Consider the following 22,862-nt stretch of genomic DNA (forward strand, 5'->3'; position numbering starts at 1 on the left):
ATAAGGTGTGATCTTTAATGACTCTAGCTACTATTCTAGATGTGTAAAAATAATTACATGCTGGCCACACTAATGCTTCCCATCTGCACAGAGATAATTTTTTAGCCAATCAAACCCATGTATGTTTGCCAACTTCAATTTTTTAAAATCTTTTCTTATTACTCTAATTCTTCTTTTACAACCATATAGGGGAGGGGCGTGTCTACATTCAACTTTTAACTACAAGACTCACAGGTTTTGGGGTGTGAACGAGGGGAACTAAACAAACTGGCTTTTCCCCACGAGCATCACAGCCCCCAGAGAATCCCTAGTTTGAAAGCGTGGAGGGGGGATCCCCCAAACGCGTTATAACTCACCAAATCCCAGTGCCCCCTCCCCAATCAGCTCAGCCTCCACCCACAAGACCCCGCCCCCCCCAAAGTGAGACAGCCCCCGCCTCGCTCTCCCCCTTCCTTGCCCTTGCCCCCAAGGCCAGCGCGTTCCCCCCTCAGTGAGTCCCCGTCTGGCCTGAATCTCCTCCGCTCAGCGCGCACAGGCTGAGGGTCACTCTCCGCCAGGCCACGCCCACTCCTCCCACCTCAGCCAATAGCGATCCGGCATCATGCCAGTCTACGAAGACTCGAGCCAATGGAGCCGCTCCATGTTGAGCGGTACAGCCCAAGATGGCCGCGCCCATGCCCGGCCGGCCGAGCCGCGACTGACGCTCTGGCTGTGACCGTGCGGGATCCCCGGCCGGGGCGAGTGGTGCCGCGGAGAGGATGTTGCGCGTCTCCCTCAGAGAAGTGAGCGGCCTTCCCCTCCGCCTCCCGGTGTTGCTCGGGGGCTCCCGCCTATGGGGACGGGGTGGAAGCGGAACCCCAAGCTATGCCTGCACCAGCTGCCTGGAGCCCGGCCCGTTCCCAGCCCGCGCCGTGGTATCGGGGTCCCCGGTGTGCGCGGTGTAACTTCCCACCCCGCGCCCGACCCGGCTGTGCCCACGCGAGGCTCCCGCCCTTTGCCCCCCAACCCCCGCTGGCGGCGGCGCAAAGGCCAGGGGGGCGGCGGAGTGTGTTAACCCTGCAAGAGCAGGAAGTGGTGCAGCCGGCAGCGAGAAGGAGACGCGCTTTGGCACTCGCGCAGCACCGTGCACACTCAGTCCTGCGTCTGGCACTGCGGCCCAGCTGGGACCGGGGAGAGGCGTTGACAGGACACATAGCAAGCAGCGCTCTTAATAAAAACCTCCTCTCCAAGGGTTGTCTAGACTGCAGCGCATTACCCACGAGCTAGTGACCACACAGCAATTGTGAAAAATCTGGACGGGTGGAGGGTGGGTTATAGGGTCCCATATAAAACAGAGCCCCTAATATCGGGACGTCTGGTCACCTTAACTGAATACAGCCTGGTTAAAATCCTAATCCTTTTTGGATTATTATTTGTGTGTGTTTAACTCAGGGGGGGGGGCAAACTTTTTGGCCTGAGGGCCACATCGGGGAATAGAAATTCTATTGAGGGCCATGAATGCTCACCAAATTGGGGTTGGGGTGTGGGAGGGGGTGAGGGCTTGAGTTGGGGGTGTGGGCTCTGGGGTGGAGCTGGGGATGAGAGGTTTGGGGTGCAGGAGGGTGCTCTGTGCTGGGATCGAGGGGTTTGGAGAGAGGGAGGGGGATCAGGGCTGTGGCATGGGGAGAGGTTCAGGGGTGCAGGCTCTGAGCAGTGCTTACCTTGAGCGGCTCCTGGAAGCAGTGGCATGGTGCGACCACAGCTTCCAGGAGCTGTGTGGTGTGGCCCCCAGCTGGAGCGCCGGAGCGGGGTGGAGCCGTGTGGTGCGGCCCCCAACCCAGTGCCCTGGCTGGAGCTCACAAGCCAGTTTAAAACGGCTCACAGGCTGAGGGCTGTTGTTTGCCCACCCCGGTTTAACTGATTAAGAGGGAGATGGTGCTATTGGGAACAAGGCTTTGGCTGGTGAGTTTCCTCACCAGCCAAAACCAAGTTAACTAAGGCCCTACGCACAGTAGGGCTTTGTAGCTGTGTTTAAAACCACCTTTAATCATAATTATGCTGCGAAACTTGTATTTGCATACACAATAACCAGTTACAAATGATGGGCCTGATCCTGTAAACAGTGGTACACATGATGGATGTCATTGAGACTCCTCATCTGCATAAAAGTTTGAAGGACTGGGTTTCATGTTCCCACTGTATTTAGAAATTGCTTAGGACATGACCAGAATAGCACTGGCATTGCTGGTTGAGGCTGAAATGCTTTGAAAGTGTTGTATGTGAAAGTTGACGGAGTGCTTTCTTAGCTAATGCTTTTATTCCATCATAAAAATACTACATGTATCAAATTTATCCCCAAAATTAAGGGTGGAGGGAGGGAAGGAATTAGTTTTAGAAACTTGACTGAAACAATTCTTGCAAGTCATACCAATATTTGTAACTAGGGACTTGCGATTTAAAAATGGAAACTGTCCTTTCAGATCTCTGCAGCACTGAAAGAAGGCCGAGTGAGTCCAACAGAGCTTTGTCAAAGATGTCTCTCCTTTATCAAAGCCACAAAATTTCTCAATGCTTACATTACTATAGCAGAAGACACAGCATTAAAACAGGCTGAAGAATCAGAGGAGAGATATAGGAGAGGTAAGTTACCCTAGATTTGTAGTTAATGGCTGTTCTTCCATAAATTTTTTTGACTGTAGTGGATGGAACCTTTGTTAGACTCAGTAACTTTAAAAAAAGAAAGTGAAGTCTACTGTTCATTTGATTTGCTTGTATGGAACAACAATAGGACCTATTGAGACTAAAGGCTCTGTGGACATATACTGATTGCACTCAAGGTAATCACCATTTACAAAAGATGGGGAATGAGCAGGTGGGGGGGAGGAGAAGAATTTCAACCTGGTAGATCTGCTGTTCTGTCTAACTAACATCCCGTTGCTTAAGCAAAATGCCAGTTAGGATAATTCAGCTTCAAGGCATTTATTCCCTTTGAGATTCTTCTCTGGATAACTAATAGTCAGCTATGAAAGACTTTGTCCAAGGCAGAATCTATGACTCCTGGCTTGGGAATGGAGTAGATTTAAGTAGCTGTCTAAGGATGAAATAAGCATTACATGGCCACAACTGAGGTGGTAAGCATCTTTTGGAATAATTTACCTAGTTTGGAAGCCACTTCCTTAGTTGCAGAGACTATGCAGTATGGGAGGAAATCTGGCCTGAACAAAGTCCTTAATGTTAGAGTTGAAAACAAAAGACCTTTTGTGAAAATATCAGGGCTTTGGAGCGGAGCCCAGAGCTGGAGCGTGGAGCAGCTCCGGAGCAGTGGAGCTGCAGGTTTTTGCCTGGAGCTGGAGCGGAGCCAGAGCACAGCTCCAAAGCCCTGGAAAATATAACTTAAAAGCATTTGAGTACAACTCCTACTTCCAAGTTAGAGTGAAATAAAATGTCATTGCTAAGCAACGTAGACAGTCTGTTTTAATACTTAAATTTTACTCTGTTGTCCTTGTACCAATTCCTAACACAGGTCAGATACTGGGGGATTTAGATGGAATTCCTGTTGCAGTAAAAGACAACTTCAACACAGCTGGTATTGAAACAACATGTGCATCAAACATGCTGAAAGGTAAAGTAGTGCGTTGTAGGCAAAACAAACACCATTTTGAAGCTCTGGTCCTTTTCTCTAAAGCAGCACAGCCTACTTAAAACCTAGTCATTTTCAAAAAATGAATTAAAGTACTTTCAGGCACTACACTTCCTTTGCCACCATCTGCCAAATTTTTGTGGCTTTTGTAGTCATATATTTAAAAACTATTAATATTGTAACAATGTAAATAAATGAGACAATGCAATATTAATTATAATCAATACATTAAAATGTAACTATTCTATCAACAGGTTACATTTTGCTCTGTTACTGGAGAGTAGTCAGTGTTGTTGTTTTTTTTTGTTTTTGTTTTTTTTTTTTGCAAAAAGAACAGGAGTACTTGTGGCACCTTAGAGACTAACAAATTTATTTCAGCATAAGCTTTCATGGGCTACAGCTCACTTCTTCAGATGCCTAGAGTGGAACACACAGACAGAAGATATTTATACATACAGAGAACATGAAAAAATTCAATTAGTGTAATGACCCAACCATTTTTTTTGTTGCAAAACTGACACAAAACTTCAAAAACAGACTCCAAAGAGAGACTGCTGAACTCGAATTAATATGCAAATTAGACACAATTAACTTAGGTCTAAACAGAGACTGGGAATGGTTGGGTCATTACACTAATTGAATTCCCCCCCCCCCATGTTAAGTTCTCCTCACACCTTCTATGGGTCATCTCGATTATCACTTCAAAGTTTTTTCTTCTGCTGCTACTGATAGCTCATCTCAATTGATTGGCCTCTTACAATTGATATGCGTACTTCCACCTTTTCATGTTCTCTGTATGTATAAATATCTTCTGTCTGTGTGTTCCACTCTATGCATCTGAAGAAGTGAGCTGTAGCCCACGAAAGCTTATGCTGAAATAAATTTGTTAGTCTCTAAGGTGCCACAAGTACTCCTGTTCTTTTTGCGGATACAGACTAACACGGCTGCTACTTTGAAACCAGTGTTTTTTTTATTTCTGTTTGTTAAATCATCTTTCTATATAGCAAAATGCAAACACAGTTTCTGTTGTGTTCGTAGAGACTTGGTCCTAGTTCTTGAGCTCAACAGTTGTCTTTCATATCGATGTGAGTCATCAGTTCCAATTCTGCTCTCTGGATTTTTGTTTTATAAAAAGATTATTTTTTTCTTTTGAATACCCATAGTTCATTGTTTCACTTAGCAGTTCCATTATACGTCCATAGCATTGTTTTATTAATAAAAGCACTATTATTTTCCTATTTGAAAAAAATTCTCTCATGTTGCTGTGTAATAGACCACCACAAACAGGGAACATTAACTAATGAGGGTAAAGAGCGAAATTGATGATACAAAAAAGTGCTGACAAATACCAAAGTAAACAAACTGAAAAAATTGGGGGGAAATCCTACTAATTTATTTCAATTTGTTATTGTGTTACTTGTAACAATGAAAGGGAAAAAATTGACTATACGTGTTGAACAGCAAAGGTCAATTTATCTCAAATTACCTTTTCCTCTGCATGCCAGCAAAGCAGTTGTGATTGACAGGGATAGCGTGGGTGAGAGTCTTGAGGGTGAAACTCTAATATAGGCTCTAACACAGTGGTGGGCAACCTGCGGGCCTCACGCGGCCTGTTAGGGGAAGCCACTGGCAGGCTGCCAGACTGCAGCTCCCAGTGGCCGCCTTTCGCCGTTCCCAGCCACTGGGAGCTGCAGGTGGCCGTGCAAATGTAAACAAACGGTCTGGCGGCCCACCAGCAGATTACCCTGACAGGCTGCAGGTTGCCCACCACTGCTCTAACATCTTTCTCAGAAAAAGATATCTGCATCAGTATTGATCAGAGAAACTGTTAGAACTCTGGCTGCAATCACCCTGTTTAATTGCTCTTGTAACTGGCCTTGTTCTCATCCACATATGAACAAGGTCTGAGTTAACTGTACGATTCGTTCAGTCTCAGGAGAAGAAAGACTCTAGGAAATAATAAATGTGCTGGTTAATACTTATTCCTTGTTTGTTATCAATGAATTTTGATTATCACTACTACTGTCACAAAGAAACTTGGTAGCACTGCACAGTGACAGTTGCCATGCAGAGATGATTACTTTGAAACATTTGGAGGAGGAGTTATTGAAAGTCCTCCAGATGGTATCAGACAATTTCTTAACCAATCTGATTTTTTTTTTTTAGGTTATATTCCACCTTACAGTGCTACCGTAGTTCAGAAGTTATTGGATCAGGGGGCTGTGCTTCTAGGAAAAACAAACCTAGATGAATTTGCAATGGGGTAAGTTATATTAAATATTTAATATCATTGCATAGTAATATAACTACAGTGTCTACTATGATCCATCTCTAATCCTTAACTGCTGAGTTTATGCATGTTTGTTATATGGTGGTAAATATTTACTCTCCAGGGGTGTCTAATGGAACATGATGGCTATGTCTGTGAACTTCTCACTGAATATTTATCCTATTATGGTGTATATCCATTGTGGTGTGATTTAAAGAAAAGAGGGCCAGACACTGTAGCAGCTGTGCATGGCTGGATGGTATTGAGGGGATTAACTGAGTAGTATTTTTTTTTCGAGGTGGCTTTTTTCTTGGTAACTGAATTATACTCTGATCCATGACTTAAGCATGAGTATTATCACATTGCCTCTGCACACAATCTGCCTCGTCTTGGAAACCCTCTTATGTTCCAGGAAGAACTATGCTTTCTACAGAACAGTCTACATTGCCATCATTGTGTGACTCTTTTTTATGACCTGCTACTTCAAGAGATCATCTTGTGTGGTTTTCTCATACAGTAAACTACCAAACTTGGGTATCTCATGCTTCAAGACCTTAGTTTTGAAGTAGACTCATGACTTGATTTGCCTGATGCTTACATGGTGTGAGTCCCCTGGCTTCAGTGGAGTTATACTTAATTTACATTAGGGTGAGTCAGAGGAGAATTTAGTCCTCAGTCTGCTCTGCAGAAGGAAGGAAGGAGTGAAGTTATAACTATAGGTTTTTATGATTTCCTGCAACTATATAAAACAGTATTGGGGTCAGCTTCACAAGTAAATCTATACCAGCCTTTCCATATCATAATCAGATTTGCCTGAAGGGCCAGGAGTAAAAGGTGGAATTGGAAGAAAAACATTGTATTAATGTTATGAAAAGTCTATAACTGAAATACAGTTGTCTGTGTTTATCCTATCTGAATTTCTCACACCAGATCTGGGAGCACAGATGGAATATTTGGACCAGTTAGAAACCCCTGGAGTTATTCAAGGCAGTACAGAGAAAAATCTGTGCAGAACTCCCATACTGAGAATGAAGACTCCAATTGGTTGGTAACAGGAGGAAGCTCAGGAGGTAGCGCGGCTGCAGTGTCTTCTTTCACATGCTTTGCGTAAGAGCTTTTTTAGAACTGTTAATTAAATGCTTCATAACGTTGTGTGCACTTTTCCTCAAGACTAGTTTACAGTGTAGTGCCTGGGGAAAGGAAGATAATGTTTTTGTTTGAAACTGTAGGATAATTTGCATTGGTGTTGAAGAATTAGTTAGTTATACTATTAAGAACACAGAGATACTGATATGCATAACACAAGTTAAAAGTGACTACATGTAAGTAAGCTTAAATTATTTCATTCTGAGCATTGTTCAGCATGCTGACATGAACATTTTGCATTGCTTGAAATGTATGGTGTCAATAACTGAGAGAGAATGTTGTTCTCATTCGCACCTACTCTCGCTAAAAATATCATGGGATCCGTTATATGTCCACCACCTCAGTTATCACCCCACTTTCTCCCCTAAAAAGGAGAAAACATTGAATCAAGATTCTATCTAAAAAACTCAACTCTCAAAGTGTAATATTCCTTCCTCCCGTATACTTCATTTAAGTGTCAGTGTTGCCTAATAATTCACACGTGGGATTTGGGGACTAATAACCTTCAGAATCCAGATTTACTGTAAACAACCAAGTTACACAGACACTTAAAATATCTTTTTTTTAAATGTAAATTTGAAAAGAGGGATTTTTTTGTATAAGCCGATGTTGGTTTGTTATGACATGTTGGAGCCCATTTGTGTGAAAATATAGATAGATATAATTTATTAACTACATGAAGTATTGAACTATTAGTTGTAAGATGAATCTACAAAGCGTGTGCAGTTTCAAAACGTCAGATTTCTTAGGTTTTGCATGGGAAGAGGATAAAAACAGTAATTTGTGCAAGATTTTTAGAGTTATGTAGCAATGTCTGCTCACTGTATAGAAGATTTCAGCTGTATTTATAGTATTTAAGAATACTCATTAGCTAATGGTTTTGTTTGCCTATAAGAAGTAAAATTGTTTATTTTGTTGTACCCAGGAGGTGTTTTTTTAAAATTGGCTTGTTTCTTTCCTAGCTTGCTTTATATATATATATATATTTTTTTTTCCTCTCACTTACATCCTTACATGCAAAAACTGGGGTTATCTCACTGACACCTGCTGTAAATGGAATCCACTGAAGTCAGCAGAACTGGACTTCCACTGAAGTCAGCAAAAAGACTCCCATTGACTTCAGTGGAAGTTGGACTGGGCTCAAAGGATCTGATCCAGCAAGGTGCTGACGCTTTCTCAGACATTGCTGGGTCTCCTACTCGTGGTGGCATTCTGCACCAAAAAATTAAAAATTCTGCCAAATTTATTTGTCAAAATAACACGACTTAATCACACCAGTTTCAATTATTTTGGTAATTTATTTCAAAATACCTGTCAGCAAGTATGTCTGTAACAATACAGACACACACACCAATTCCCTCAGGAGTAAAGAGTTTAAAAAAAGAAAAATTTATGACAACCCAGTTCCTGTTTCTCTGTGCCCCCCCTGAGCCCAGCTGGGAGACCAGACACCCACAACCCCCCACCCCTGAGCCCAACCACAGTGCTCCACCCCCAGCCAATACACCCAAAACCCCTCCCCCGCCCCAAGCCAGCTCAGATACCTGCATCCTCTTCCCTCCAGAGCCCAGACACTCACCCCTCAGAGCCCAGCTGTGCGCCCCCCCCCCCCCCCAGCCCACCCTCTTTCCCTGTCAGAGCCCAGGGATCCAGAGGGAGAAACAGTCTGATGCTTGGTCCCAGGCTTGCATGAAGTTTCCTGTGCACTGCCATCTCCTTCCCTCAGGGCATGCTGGGAACTGCAGCTGCCAGGAATCCTCTAGTTTTCCCCCCTCCTCCCCCCGGCAGTGTCTTCTATGTGCAAGCTGGGCTCTGCCAGGTCCAGCGGCCCCTGATGGTGGCCAGCAGCACTGCAGCCCATTTCTGTGGGGGAAAGGAAATTCTGCGTGCACAGTGCGTTCATTTCTGCAAAATTCTGCATTGCGCAGTGGCACAGAATTCCCCCAGTAGTATCCTCAATTGCCATTGAAGTCTGCTCACTTCTGATGGGGGTGTGGCTGCTCAGCACTTGCCAGGTCAGGTGCCTTTTCCAGCCATTTTGTCACCTGTTCATCCATTTTTTTTCAGCTTCTCTTTGAAACTGGAAAAGAAACAGAGTGCTGCCTGTATTCCTTTCTTTGAATTGAGATGTAACTGTACACAGCATCCTCACACTTTGACTGGCTGAGACAGTTCCACTCATTAATGTCAGCATTAAATTGGTTCAACCATGTTAAGAAATTGACTCCTATGAAACAAAAAATGCCACATACTATGAAAAATTATAACTGGTCAAAAATTCAATTTTATAACTTAAAAATTTTGAACAGAGCAACTTCATTCAAATTTGTCAGTCCATTTTTGAATTTCTGATATATTAAAAAAAGAAAAGGAGCATTTTATTTCATTTTGAACTGACATTGAATTGACTTTTTAAAAACTGGAAAAGAAAATAAATTTCAATTCAAAATGAAAATGTTTCATTTCTAGTTTTATTGAAAAATCAAATTTCATTGAAATAAGTTTTCACAAAGCATTTTGATTTCAACAACTGCATTTTTTTTTTCCTGACAAATTTCAGTCAAAATTGTAACCAGCTCTACTAAAAATGTTGAGTATAGCATGGGGTAGGCAAACTTTTTGACCCAAGGGCCACATCTGGGTGGGGAAATTGTATGCAGGGCCATGAATGTAGGGCTGGGGCAGGGGGTTGAGGTGTGGGAGGGGGTGCGGTGTGCAGGAAGGGGTTCAGGGCAAGGGGTGCAGGAGGGGTGTGGTAGGGGGCTCAGGGCATGGGATTGGGGTGCAGGAGGGGGTGTGGAGTGCAGGAAGGGGTTCAGGGCAAGGGGTGCAGAGGTGCAGGAGGGGTGTGGTAGGGGGCTCAGGGCATGGGGTTGGGGTGCAGGAGGGGGTGCGGAGTGCAGGAGGGGGCTCAGGGCAGGGGGTTGGGGTGCAGGGTGCAGGAGGGGTTTGGGGTGCAGGCTCCGGCCCGGTGCCGCTTACCTCGAGCGGCTCCGGGGTGGCAGTGGCGCACACCGGGGCTAAGGCAAATTCCCTGCCTGCGCTGGTCCTGCGCCACTCCCAGAAGTGGCCAGCACGTCCGGCAGTGGCTCCTGGGTGTGGGGTGGGGCAGGCAGTTCCACCACGCACTGCCCTCGCCTGTGGGTACGACCCCCGAAGCTCCCATTGGCCGTGGTTCCCCGTTCCCAGCCAATGGGAGCTCAGGGAGCGGTGCCTGCAGGTGAGGGCAGTGCACGGAGCCCTCTGCCCACCCCCCTCCCCCAGGGGCTGCAGAGACGTGGTGCCAGCCAATTCCGGGACAGGCACGGGGCCAGGGCAGGCAGGGAGCCTGCCTTAGCTCCGCTGCGCCATGGGACTGGCAATCCCACAGGCCGGATTGAAAACCCTGACAGGCCGGATCCAGCCCGTGGCCCGTAGTTTGCCCTCCCCTGGTATAGCAGGTGCAGTTTTGGTATAGAAGGGAAATCACAGTGCACAGCTTCAATCTTAGAAAACACGAAAAAAGTGATATTTTTTAATGAACAAGAAGCCTTGTTGTTAGATGTGAAGGGCATATTTTATCAGCATGTCTTTGTAAACTGAAAACTGCTGCTGCTTCATACTAAATAGTAAAGCAAGAACCAGAATAAATGGGAGCTGAGTGCATGAAGATGATGCACTTTAAATTATTCTCATACTTGTATATCTAAAAAAAAATTCCATTTAGATCTGTACCTCTTTAAGAACAGATACAATTTAGATGTGTTTTGAAGTATTCAATTCTATTAATGATGGTTCTATTTAAACCATAGGGCTTTAGGATCAGATACAGGAGGGTCCACCAGAAACCCAGCTGCTCACTGTGGAGTAGTAGGTTTAAAGCCAACCTATGGACTGATTTCTCGTCATGGTCTCATTCCACTAGTGAACTCCATGGATGTACCAGGAATTTTAACCAGATGTGTGGACGATGCAGCAATTGTATTGGGTACTACTAGTGCATATGTCTTTGTATACAGTTGGTCTCAAAACCTTTTGAATTCAAGAATCCCCTGTATTACTTTTCCTGTATGTCATGAGCCTTTTTTCATCTTTCAGGTGTGCTTGCAGGGCATGATCCTAAAGACTCTACTACTGTGCAGGACCCCTTTAAGCCGTTTGAACTAACCAGTTTTATAGATGCCAGCAAGCTCTGCATAGGAATACCAAAGGTAGTATTTCCAACTTTATCACTGGAAAAAAAAAATCATATCAAAGTAAAAACGTATATATCCTGCTCCCTGAGTCTGTAGTAATTTGCATCTGCAGAGACAGCATGTGGGAGTGAAAGTGTGTGTATTTCATTGCTCAGTGTCAACCTCTTCAGGCCGTTATAGGGCATTGACACACTCTGTAGAGTTCTGTCCAGGCTTTTGGAGGGAATGTTGCCTAGAAGTTTTATAAGAGGAGACTGGGAGCCTGAGCTCCTGGGCTTTATTGCTGGCTCTTTCACCAACTGCCTGTTTGACCTCAAACAAATCACTCTTTTTCTTAGTGCCTGAGGCTATGTCTATGCTACAAGCTAGGGGTGTGCATCCCCAGCTTGTGTATGCATTTCGTAGCTCGATGACAGCTAGCCCAGGTATAAAGATCAGTGTAGTCGTGATAGCACGTGCAGTGGAGTCATGGCAGAGCCGTGCAGCCTGCATACCAGCTTGAAACTGGGGGGCACATACTCAGCATAGCTCAGCTATGGCTTTCCTGCTGCTGCCTGTGCTACCGTGTCTACACTGCTGTTTATACTCATGCTAAGCTCTCATCGAGCTACCGCAAGTACATGTACACGAGTAGGGGAATCACATCCCTAGCTCACAGTGTAGATGTAGCCTGAGTGTAAAATGAGCATAATACTTACCTCACAGGGATGTTAAGACTTAATAAATGTTTATGGAGTGCTTTGAGATCCTTGGTTGAAAGGCACTATATTAATACAAAATACTGTTTAAAAAGATTATTGTGCTGTGCAGAGAAGGGAATAGCAGGGAAAGGGTTCTTATTAGGGATCAGGTGTTGTCTTTTTTTTTAATTTGCCTATTAATAGAAAAGCTTCTCTGAATGTGTTACTTTCAGTGAGATAAGGGGATAACGGTTGGATTTAAATGCCCCTTCACTAATTGCAATCCAAGCATTGCGCTAGTACAGGTGAACCAGAAAATTTAATCAAACAAAAATATCACTGAACAGTCTATTTTCATTGTCCAAGCTGATTGAAATGCAAAAAGAGCATATAAAGTGATTTGTAAATTATATGGTAAATATTTCAATGTTGCTAATCCAAAATGGTAGTGGTAACAAGTAAGGACTTTTTTTTTTTTTTTTTTTAAAGTGATATTTATCCTGACAGTAGTGCCCCTTTCGCAGTAGTGTGGATTTTTATTTTATTTTTTTAAATAGGCAGCACTGTTAGTACTATGGTCAAGTCTGCAGGATTGGTTCCATATTTTGATGCTGAACCTGTAGTAAGTGTCCACAAATATGGATATTCAACTAAACACCTTTAGTAATTTAGGCTAACCAGGCTGGCTATCCTTGTCTCCTTGGTAAGGGCTTGTCTGCATGGGAAAGTTAATGGAGAATAAGCTAGGATGTAAATGTAAAGTGCAATAGCTAATCCACAGTAGCTCACTGCATAGACACACTTATTCCTCACTAATAATGCCTTTTTGCTGTTTAGGTTCATATGGGTCGGAAGCGTAGGCTATTCAATAAACAGCAAAAAGGCACTTTTAGTGAGGAATAAGAGTGTCTATGCAGTGAGCTAGTGTGGAATAGCTATTCTGGGCTATTTCCATGTAGGCAAACCCTAAGAGTCTACACAGAGTGAGGCTTGTCACCAACCCTCATACTATGAGACTCTTCTTTAGTGCTGTCTTTTGACCTAGGTATGACACTTGCCACTGATGTGCTTTGGCCATTGTTTCTGCTTATTTAACATTATTCATAATGGGCCTGGTATTGTGGCTTAAAATTTAAGATGTGCTGTCCGTGAACTGCACAATCCCAGTTAATAGACTGACAAGTGGGCAGCTTCCTATCCAGAAATTATAGAATTGAAGCAAGAAGTGCATAGTGAAATGTTATGACCTGCATTATGCAGGTGTTCAGACTAGAGAATCGTGATTGGTCCCTTCTGGCCTTAAAAATCTATTAAATTTATGAACTTAATATAATTTAATATCCTAACAGTAAGCAAAAACATAAGTCTGTAATAAATACTTTAAAAAAGAATGTAGCGATGAGGACTAGTTTTAACAGTATTTGCATCTAATAGTATATTACATAGTTTGGCTTGTTTACTGTCAACCGATAATTTTACGTGGGTTTATTTTCAATGGTTCTTAATTATCTGTGAAGATGCTTATGCATAGAATTCATTTCCTAACTTTTGTTCTCCATTAAGGAATATCATGCACCAGGATTATCTAGTGAAACTCTGGCACTTTGGTCTAAAGCTGCTGACCTCTTTGAGAATGCAGGTGCCAAGGTGATTGAAGTGAGCCTACCCCACACACGTTATTCAATTATATGCTATCATGTGCTGTGCACAGCAGAAGTAGCATCAAATATGGCCAGATTTGATGGACTAGAATATGGTAAGTTTAAGTTTTTAAAGGAAAAAGGGCTATATCACTTTATATTATATGTAACACTCACTCACTTTATTAAGTGGCATAAAGATGCCTGTCATAGGTGTGTGCACTATGGTGATTTAACGTACATGGTTACCTGCATTTCATGGTTGAATGTTAGGAGATATGTTTTTTCCATGGTATGATAGAGTAAAAACCTTATTGCAGCTGAAAGCTGGAGTGAAGGACTAGAAACTGAGGTAGTCAAAGCATTAGCAAGATATCCCAAGTGATCATGAAACTTACACTGGCTATCTGCTTGTAGTCAATAGATGAAAATAATTTGTTTTCAGAAACTGTGTGAATTATTAAAAGCATAAAGTGCTCAATATATACATGAGTGTTTTGCCATCTTATTGGGTGAGAGACTGGTGCATTAAAATATTTAGAATTTAGAAGCACTTGAGGAAAAAATCCCCATCACTGGAGACATCCAAAGATAGGCCTGGCCAAAAAAAAAGGCAGCCTAATTAATGTAAACAAGGGCATAGTCCTGAATTATCTGGGAAATGAACCAGATAGACTTAAAAGTTCTTTTCCATTAATGTATTTTGTGACATGACCAAGATGGGTTGTTGTCTTAGTGGTTTGCCATTTTAGTTTGTCTAGTGAGTGTATCACTTGATTATGGTATGGTAAGGTGTTGGTGAGTAAAAATAAAAATGCAGCCTATTTCTGAAGTCAGTCACTTTCAGTGCATTAAGATAAGCCAGGACTATCAAAAGATTTGGTATTGTATCTAAGTTTTTACCAGATTGTAATTTGAATTAGGAGTAATAACTTCCTTAAACATTCCCATTGCACCTGGCTATTGCAGGACACATGGTGCTTTTCTTCCCTTTTAACTATACTTTTCCTATGATTTTTTCCCCCCCCCCTTCTTTCTTTTTGTCACAAACCCACCATTATAATGTTTTTTACAGGATGTGACCTTTTTGGATTCTGTTTTATATTTAACTAATGCTCACATTCTGGGGTTCTGAAATATTGTAGCCATCCCCAAAAACACAATACATAGTTTGAATTAGACTCAATCCTGTCTGTGTACCTGTTCATGGGTCACAGAATTAAGTGATTGGCCAAATTCTTAGGCAAGTGCAGCTTAATTGAAATCAGTGGAATTTCACTACTTTATCCCAATGCCGATTGTCTGAGGTTTGGATGTTCTTTAAGTTATGGGAAGATTGGGGCCTGATCCGAAGTCTATTGAATTCATTCCATTGAATCTCATTGAATACAGTGGGCTTAGGATCAGACCCCTTGTAAATAAGTTGTTGCTTTTCATTTTTGCAAGCAAGTTTTTAGTCGGAGAGAAATGTTCTCAGTTGTGTTTTTTGAGGAGTGTATTGTGCAGCACAAAGTATGTATGCATTGTTCAGATCAGTTTTTAGTCTGTACTCAAAATAAACTGAAGGGTGAGCTATCCGTGTTACTGAAATACTTCTACACATTCATGTCGTGAAGGATGAGAAGAGTTTTCTCCACCTTCCATGTCAGATTGAAGATCAGAGGCAGGAGTGTTCATATTGTAGCACTCTCCATTGTACTTCTCAGTACAGATAAATAGAAATATTTCACTTCTAGAGACTCCAAATGTATAGTCACAGTATGATTCCAGAATTCATTTAATATTTAACATAAGTTTTTAGATTTTGTGTGCAAAAATAGCATGTTAACATCTCCTGCACTTGACATAGTATGTCATTGTGAAGGTCAATATTTTATATTGTTTAATGGTTTTCATGGGTCTTCAGGATTTGTTTCCAAATCACTGGTGATTTATTTTTAGGACACCGTTCCAGTATGGACAAGTCCACAGAAGTCATGTATGCTGCAACTCGACGAGAAGGGTTTAATGATGTTGTAAGAGGAAGAATTCTGTCAGGGAACTACTTTTTGTTAAAACAGTAAGTTCAGCATATTTTAAAGCTCAACTGTACAATATTAACAGGAGTACTTGTGGCACCTTAGAGACTAACAAATTTATTAGAGCATAAGCTTTCGTGGGCTACAACCCACTTCTTCGGATGCATATAGAGTGAACCATATATTGAGGAGATATATATACACACACATACAGAGAGCATGAACAGGTGGGAGTTGTCTTACCAACTCTGAGAGGCCAATTAAGTAAGAGAAAAAAAAACTTTTGAAGTGATAATCAAGATGGCTCAGTACAGACAGTTTGATAAGAAGCAAGTGTGAAAATACTTACAAGGGGAGATAGATTCAATGTTTGTAATGGCTCAGCCATTCCCAATCCCTATTTAGCCCTGAGTTGATTGTGTCTAGTTTGCATATCAATTCCAGCTCAGCAGTCTCTCGTTGGAGTCTGTTTTTGAAGTTTTTCTGTTTTAAGATAGCCACCCGCAGGTCTGTCATAGAATGGCCAGACAGGTTAAAGTGTTCTCCCACTGGTTTTTGAGTATTATGATTCCTGATGTCAGATTTGTGTCCATTAATTCTTTTGCGTAGAGACTGTCCGGTTTGGCCAATGTACATGGCAGAGGGGCATTGCTGGCACATGATGGCATATATCACATTGGTAGATGTGCAGGTGAACGAGCCACTGATGGTATGGCTGATGTGATTAGGCCCTATGATGGTGTCACTTGAATAGATATGTGGACAGAGTTGGCATCGGGCTTTGTTACAAGGATAGGTTCCTGGGTCAGTGTTTTTGTTCAGTGATGTGTGGTTGCTGGTGAGTATTTGCTTTAGGTTGGGGGGTTGTCTGTAAGCGAGGACAGGTCTGTCTCCCAAGATCTGTGAGAGTAAAGGATCATCTTTCAGGATAGGTTGTAGATCTCTGATGATGCGCTGGAGAGGTTTTAGTTGGGGGCTGAAGGTGACAGCTAGTGGTGTTCTGTTATTTTCTTTGTTGGCCCTGTCTTGTAGGAGGTGACTTCTGGGTACTCGTCTGGCTCTGTCAATCTGTTTTTTCACTTCAGCAGGTGGGTATTGTAGTTTTAAGAATGCTTGATAGAGATCTTGTAGGTGCTTGTCTCTATCTGAGGGATTGGAGCAAATGCGGTTATATCTTAGAGCTTGGCTGTAGACAATGGATCGTGTGGTGTGTCCTGGATGGAAGCTGGAGGCATGTAGGTAAGTGTACTGAGCCATCTTGATTATCACTTCAAAAGTTTTTTTTCTCTTACTTAATTGGCCTCTCAGAGTTGGTAAGACAACTCCCACCTGTTCATGCTCTCTGTATGTGTGTGTATATATATCTCCTCAATATATGGTTCACTCTATATGCATCCGAAGAAGTGGGTTGTAGCCCACGAAAGCTTATGCTCTAATAAATTTGTTAGTCTCTAAGGTGCCACAAGTACTCCTGTTATTTTTGCGGATACAGACTAACACGGCTGCTACTCTGAAACCTGTACAATATTAATGACTTATTAAGCAGCTGATGATTAAATTACTTACGTTGAACAAATTCTTTGTTGCTAAGGCAATATCTATTTATATTGGTTTAAGTGTATGATGTGTAGCAAACAGTTATTAATAGCTAAAAATAATGCTTTCCTTTGCTCTTAACTGGAAGCCTTTTGAATTTAAGAAGGTAGAACAACACGTTGTGTGATTTGCATCTTAAGTGCCCTATTGGCACACTTCGATTAAGCTATGCAAAAACTTAGTCTGTGGTGTTTGTCAGTGAAATCAGAATAGAGCCCTAACTATTCTGTTATTAAATGTTCCGTGGCCATCAGCATCAATCCGATTTAATCTTGCTAAAGTTCTCCAGGTATAGAAACATTTGTTATGTTCTACTGATGCCTCTTGTGGAAAGCCAGAAGATGTGGCACTTAGTTTAAATATCTCTCTCACCTTCCCCACCTCTTTGCTTGAGTCTACAGAGAAAATAAAATTGTACTGGAGTGGTCAAATAAACTCATTTATTTTTGTGAGGAACTTTATGTTTATCCAGCTCAGCTGGATGAACTGGTATGAGAACTCAGAATGAACATACTTTTAATTCCCTCTCAATCTGTCTTCATTTATGACTATTATTGGAGAACGTATTACCCATCTAAATTGGTAAGATTGCCTCTTTCTCTGCCTCCACCCTGTTAAGATTCCAAACAATGAGGATATCCACATTGACACCCTGTGTCAGTTAGTTTTGTGGCATAGTTATTTTAAGAAAACTGAGTGTGACAGACTAACAATCTCCTGCCATATCCTGACTGAACCGTATGCAATTAAAATAAACTTTATTGAGTTAAATTTAACATCTTTTGGATCTCATTGTATTAGAAATGTTTATGCACTGTTGTGAGATTGTATGGAACTGCTTAAGCAGGAAGACCAGATTAATGCAATCTCTGGAAGGTATTAGTAACTTCAAGTCTTTTTGGAACAATATGTGTGAAGTGGATTTTCGAGGAAATACCTCGGGGGTCTGGGGAATGCAAATTCTCCCCTCTGAGCATTTTGAAGGAAGCACCCAGGAATGGGACCCATTGTATGCTAATTACCTGCATTTGGAAACTTCAAACCAAAGACCCATGAACTAAACCTGTTATAAGTATGTTTATTCTGAGCTGAAGATGTCATGAACTGGGAATCCTCAAAGCTATCATGAACTGGGACTCCTGTAGGGTCCTTTGAAGGACTTACCTTGTGCCTTGTCAGAATCCATGTTAGGGTGGGGGTTCCTGGTAAGCTTATTAACAAGAGTGTACATTTTGTATTGTTTTCTCTGTAGTGCTTTTTACCTTAAGAATACAATAGGCTTGCACAGAAAGAACTGTGTGATACCTTATATCTGTAGCAATCCCTCTATCAGTCTCTGAAGAGAAAGCAAGCAAATCTGTTTAGGCAGACTGTCTTTGCTGGGAAATATGCCGTGAAAGCAGGGAACTGTGCTGCCTGGAAATAGGGAGAGACACATGGGTCTCCACCCAGAAAGGTGACCACTGGGGAGCTGGAAGCTGAGAGTGGGTACCTTTGCTAAACCACTGAGGGGACATACAGGTGCAATTGCCCTAAACTGTGACACTTGAGCACACACAAGAATATTCCTGCTGCTTTAAGCTCTTAGAGTTAATAAAAGCTGTGTCTTCAAGACAGGGATGTCAGCATCTGAGCAGCCAGCCCCTGTGAACTGTCAATATTATTGCTAAGCATCCTCAATGTAGTGTTTTCTGATGACATCTGTCTGGGTCGTCTATCAGAAACGTAGGGTGAATGTTTGACAACCTGCGTGGGTCAGTTTTTGTAAAGGAAAACAGAAGTGATTTCTACAAGAGCTAAGCAAGGGGCAGTCTCAGCACTTTGCTACAATCCACAGGAAATGAATCATCAAGAACAGAATTTAGGGTTAAAATAACATTCTCATAATAGAGTGCAGGAGAGTCATGTATTGTCCGCTGTATTCAAATTACAACAGTGGCTCTCAAACTTTTGTACTGGTGATCCCTTTCACATAGCAAGTCTCTGAGTGTGACCCTCCCTTATAAATTAAAAACCCTTTTTTATATATTTAACACCTTTATAAATGTTGGAGGCAAAGCAGGGTTTGGGGTGGAGGTTGACAGCTCGCGACCCCCCCATGTAATAACCTCACGACCCCCTGAAGGGTCCCGACCCCCAGTTTGAGAACCCCTGAATTACAAACTATTTCTTTGAGATGTGAAATCCATAAAATAACTAGATTGATATTTGAAGTTATGCATGCCTGCATATATCATGAGTGAAGTCTAAAATTTAACTACTTGGTCTCTTCTCCTATAAGTTCTTTAAAAGTAGTTGAGGTAAAAAAAATGTAAATCAGGGAAACTGGTTAAAGACTCTTTAGTCTTACGAGTCTTGAACATTTTTATTAGTTCTGCAACTAACCTTTTCCTTAGTCTGGTAAGTGGGGTTTCATAAATAACTCCAGAAAAAGAGCCATTTTCCATAATATCACTGATCTCTGACAGCAGATCCATTGTATCTTGATCTTTACAATCACTTCGGAAGAATAAGTACCAGGTTCTCTTGATTATTTTTTTTTAAAGCCTTGAAAAGTTAAGATGCATTCAACTTTGTCTTCATTACAACTCTTCAGCAAATCAGATCTTCAGAGTAATCAGCTGACAATTATGTACTGGATAATTTGGATTGTTTTATCAGCAGACACTGGCATTTAGTTATTTACCCTTGACTTACAATACATTTGCTAATTACCCATAAAATGTTTACAGTACCAGTTATTTTTGACTAATAAATTCTTTTGAAACTGAACCTCTAAACTTGACATTAAATTCTTAAACTCAGGGTAATGCTGCATGTGATGTAGGAATGAAATATAAAATTGTCAGTTTTTCTGCCTCAGATACGCAGAAAAACAGATGAAGAATTCATAGCCTCCTTCAGTCTAAACTGCTGCTTACATAAAATAAATGACTATGGGAATTTTGGACAAAGACCTAGTGTGCTTCTCTCTAATATCAATAAGAAGGACCAGTAGCAAAGTGCACACCTGAAACATATATTACTTTAAGCATGTGGGTAGTCCCTCTGAAGTCAGTGGGACTGTTCATGTGCTTAAGTGCCTTGCTAGATAGTCCCTAAATGATTGATAAATCACAACTATAAGACAACAGTCATTTTTTTCCAGACATCACTTCCATCATGTTTTGAAATTCAGTAGATAAGTAAACAAAGTTGCAGAAAAAGACTGGGTCATAAAATACTATCTTGATTTGAGCCTACCCTCCACTTGGCTTGTGTTTTCCTTCATTTATATTCCCTCTCCACTCTCTTCAGTGGTCTTTGCCCCAGGTCTCTCCCTGCATCTGTTTCATGGCTCATCTTTAAGGACATGCTTTAGTGCTATTAGTGCATCTGCAGCAATGCTGCTTTGATGACTGATCTTGTTCTCTGTTGAAAACCTAAGTACTGTACTTGTAGTGCAGTCCTTCAACCCAAAGGGAAAACTGGGCTTGGTTTTTTTTCCCCAATAGCCACTTAGCAATTTAAATTATTGATGGTATTAAACTTAATTTCTAACACCAGTGACTATTTGTTCCTAGGAACTATGAGACTTATTTTATCAAGGCCCAAAAAGTGAGACGACTCATTGCCAATGACTTTGTGAATGTTTTCCGTAATGGTATTGATGTTTTGCTCACTCCCACCACCCTAAGTGATACAATACCATACGTGGAGTTTATCAAAGAAGACAACAGAACCCGCAGTGCACAGGATGATATTTTTACACAGGCCGCAAACATGGCAGGTAAGTAGAGAGAGAAGTGCATCTCCTTAGCATATTTCCCAGCTAGTCTTCAATTTAGTATCCATTCTGTCCTGCCAGCTGCCCTCTTTCTATAGGACCTCTGTATAGAAAACAACTGTCTGAACCAAGTTGTCAGCTTGTTTCTCTGAGTAGCAAAGCTTATATTGACCATAAGATGTGAAGTGAGTTCGTTCATTAAATGTGCAAGAATTTAAGTATATAATTACTTCTGGAGGATTCTGCACCAAAACATAAATTTTGCACCAAAAAAATTCTGCATATTTTGTTTGTCAAAATAACACAATACAGTCATGCACCAGTTTCAATTATTTTGGTAATTTATTTCAAAATACCTGTCAGCAAGTATATCTGTAACAATACAGGTAAAGATTCAGGAAACTTTTTTGACAAATAGATTCCTTACTAGGCATATTAATACAGATCTTTGAGTAATAATTCATTTAAACTACAGTACAGAAACCTATTTCCCACACCCCTCAGAAGCAATGCAAAGGTTTGGGGGAATCAGAGGTAATGGAGGAGCTGAGGGAGAGGGAAGTAATTGCTGGAAAGGAGCCTGGGAGTGAACCTGGAGAGTTGTTGGTTGTGGGTGGGAGAAATATGGAACAGGTGGTATTATGGGGGAGGGAGGGGAGGAATTGTTTGGGAATTGAGGAGCCTCCCCCTAGGAGGAGCCTGACTGACCCCCCCTAACCTCTCTCTTCAGTCCAACACAACTGCCCCTGTCCCCATGTGGCGCTGCACCCCCCACTGCTCGCCCTTCTGAACCCCAGTCTGTGATCCCCCAGCAGCCCCGCTCTGTCCACCCCCCATATCCCATGCCTCGTCACCTGGGCCCCACAGGCATGTCGTTGTGAGGAACACAGTATCTGCCCCCTACCTGTCTGACTGGCTGCTCCAGCTGGTGAGCCATCTGCCCACTTTCTGGCATCCCAAGCACCTGGTGGGTGAAAGGTGCAACTGCAGTGCTTCTCTGGCAGAATGTATTTTCTGCAGGGGTGGAGAATCTGTGGGGAACATGAATTCTGCACGTGTGCAATGGTGCAGAATTCCCCCAGGAGTAATATAATCTTGGTTATACTGCTAAAATGCAAAGAGACTAGCCTTAAAAGCTTACATGCATTTGTTTTGGTTATCTTTCCTAAGAGTCCCATTTGTAATAATTCTAGCAATCTGTGTAATAGCAAATCCTGCACATGTGATGTTTTAATAATTTTGCTTTTTTCCCCTCAGGGCTGCCAGCCATAACTGTTCCTACAGCACTTTCAGAGAAAGGTTTGCCAATTGGGCTTCAGTTTATTGGACGTGCATTCCAGGAGCAGCAGCTTCTTACTGTAGCCAAATGGTTTGAAAACCAAGTAAAATTCCCTATGATACAATTACAGGGAATGATGGATCATGGTCACACTGTCTGTCACCATCAGAAATCAGCCTTTTTTTCATAACCGAGGACTTGGTGGTTTTAGTAGTGGAAGTAAGGAGGATTTTAGAATATCTCTCAATCACTTTGTGCTGTTTCAAATTGAAAAGAAATGTAATCCTTCAGTTTATTTGTACAAGTGACAGGCTGTAGAGTCTAAAAACACATGTATTAAAGCAGAATGCAAGAGAGAAGCAGGGAAGCTTTGTTACTGTGTAATTAAACTGAAGTGAGGCCCATGGTATGTTCCCTATAACTGTAAACTGCATGTACAGTATAGTTTGAATATATTTTTTTCATGTTGGGTATAAAGTGTATGTCTTGTAATTATAGAGCTGCTTTTCCCCCCTTCATACAAAGAAATCTGCGGAATTCATTCCCTGATGGAACAGACATGGGCTTCTTCCTTAAGTGTGTACAGTTTCCAGCAGCTCTGGTCTCCTGCTGCCTCCCAGGTTACATGGCTCCAATGAAACCAAGCCATGAAGGAGTCCTCAGCCACAGGAGGC

The 22,862-nt window shown here is 42.0% G+C and overlaps 1 protein-coding gene across 1 annotated transcript; it reads left to right on the top strand.

The window, feature by feature from the left end:
• The first annotated feature begins 674 nt into the window (after positions 1-674).
• QRSL1 (glutaminyl-tRNA amidotransferase subunit QRSL1) lies at positions 675-22,862 on the top strand. Its single transcript, XM_065401077.1, has 11 exons — positions 675-782; positions 2,460-2,619; positions 3,503-3,601; positions 5,786-5,882; positions 6,819-6,995; positions 10,826-11,001; positions 11,112-11,224; positions 13,453-13,645; positions 15,471-15,588; positions 20,707-20,912; positions 22,167-22,862. Exons 1-11 carry the CDS (start codon positions 759-761, stop codon positions 22,376-22,378), a joined length of 1,575 nt encoding a protein of 524 aa, XP_065257149.1. The 5' UTR covers positions 675-758; the 3' UTR covers positions 22,379-22,862.

Source organism: Emys orbicularis, chromosome 3 (genome assembly GCF_028017835.1).
Source record: "Emys orbicularis isolate rEmyOrb1 chromosome 3, rEmyOrb1.hap1, whole genome shotgun sequence".
Classification (NCBI taxonomy): domain Eukaryota; kingdom Metazoa; phylum Chordata; order Testudines; family Emydidae; genus Emys; species Emys orbicularis.

Bases quoted from the DNA above. Each gene is read 5' to 3' on its own strand.
- QRSL1 (XM_065401077.1), top strand. From the start codon at position 759: ATGTTGCGCGTCTCCCTCAGAGAA. The intron at 783-2,459 runs GTGAGCGGCCTT...CTGTCCTTTCAG, and splicing joins TGCGCGTCTCCCTCAGAGAA to ATCTCTGCAGCACTGAAAGA. The intron at 13,646-15,470 runs GTAAGTTTAAGT...ATTTATTTTTAG, and splicing joins ATTTGATGGACTAGAATATG to GACACCGTTCCAGTATGGAC.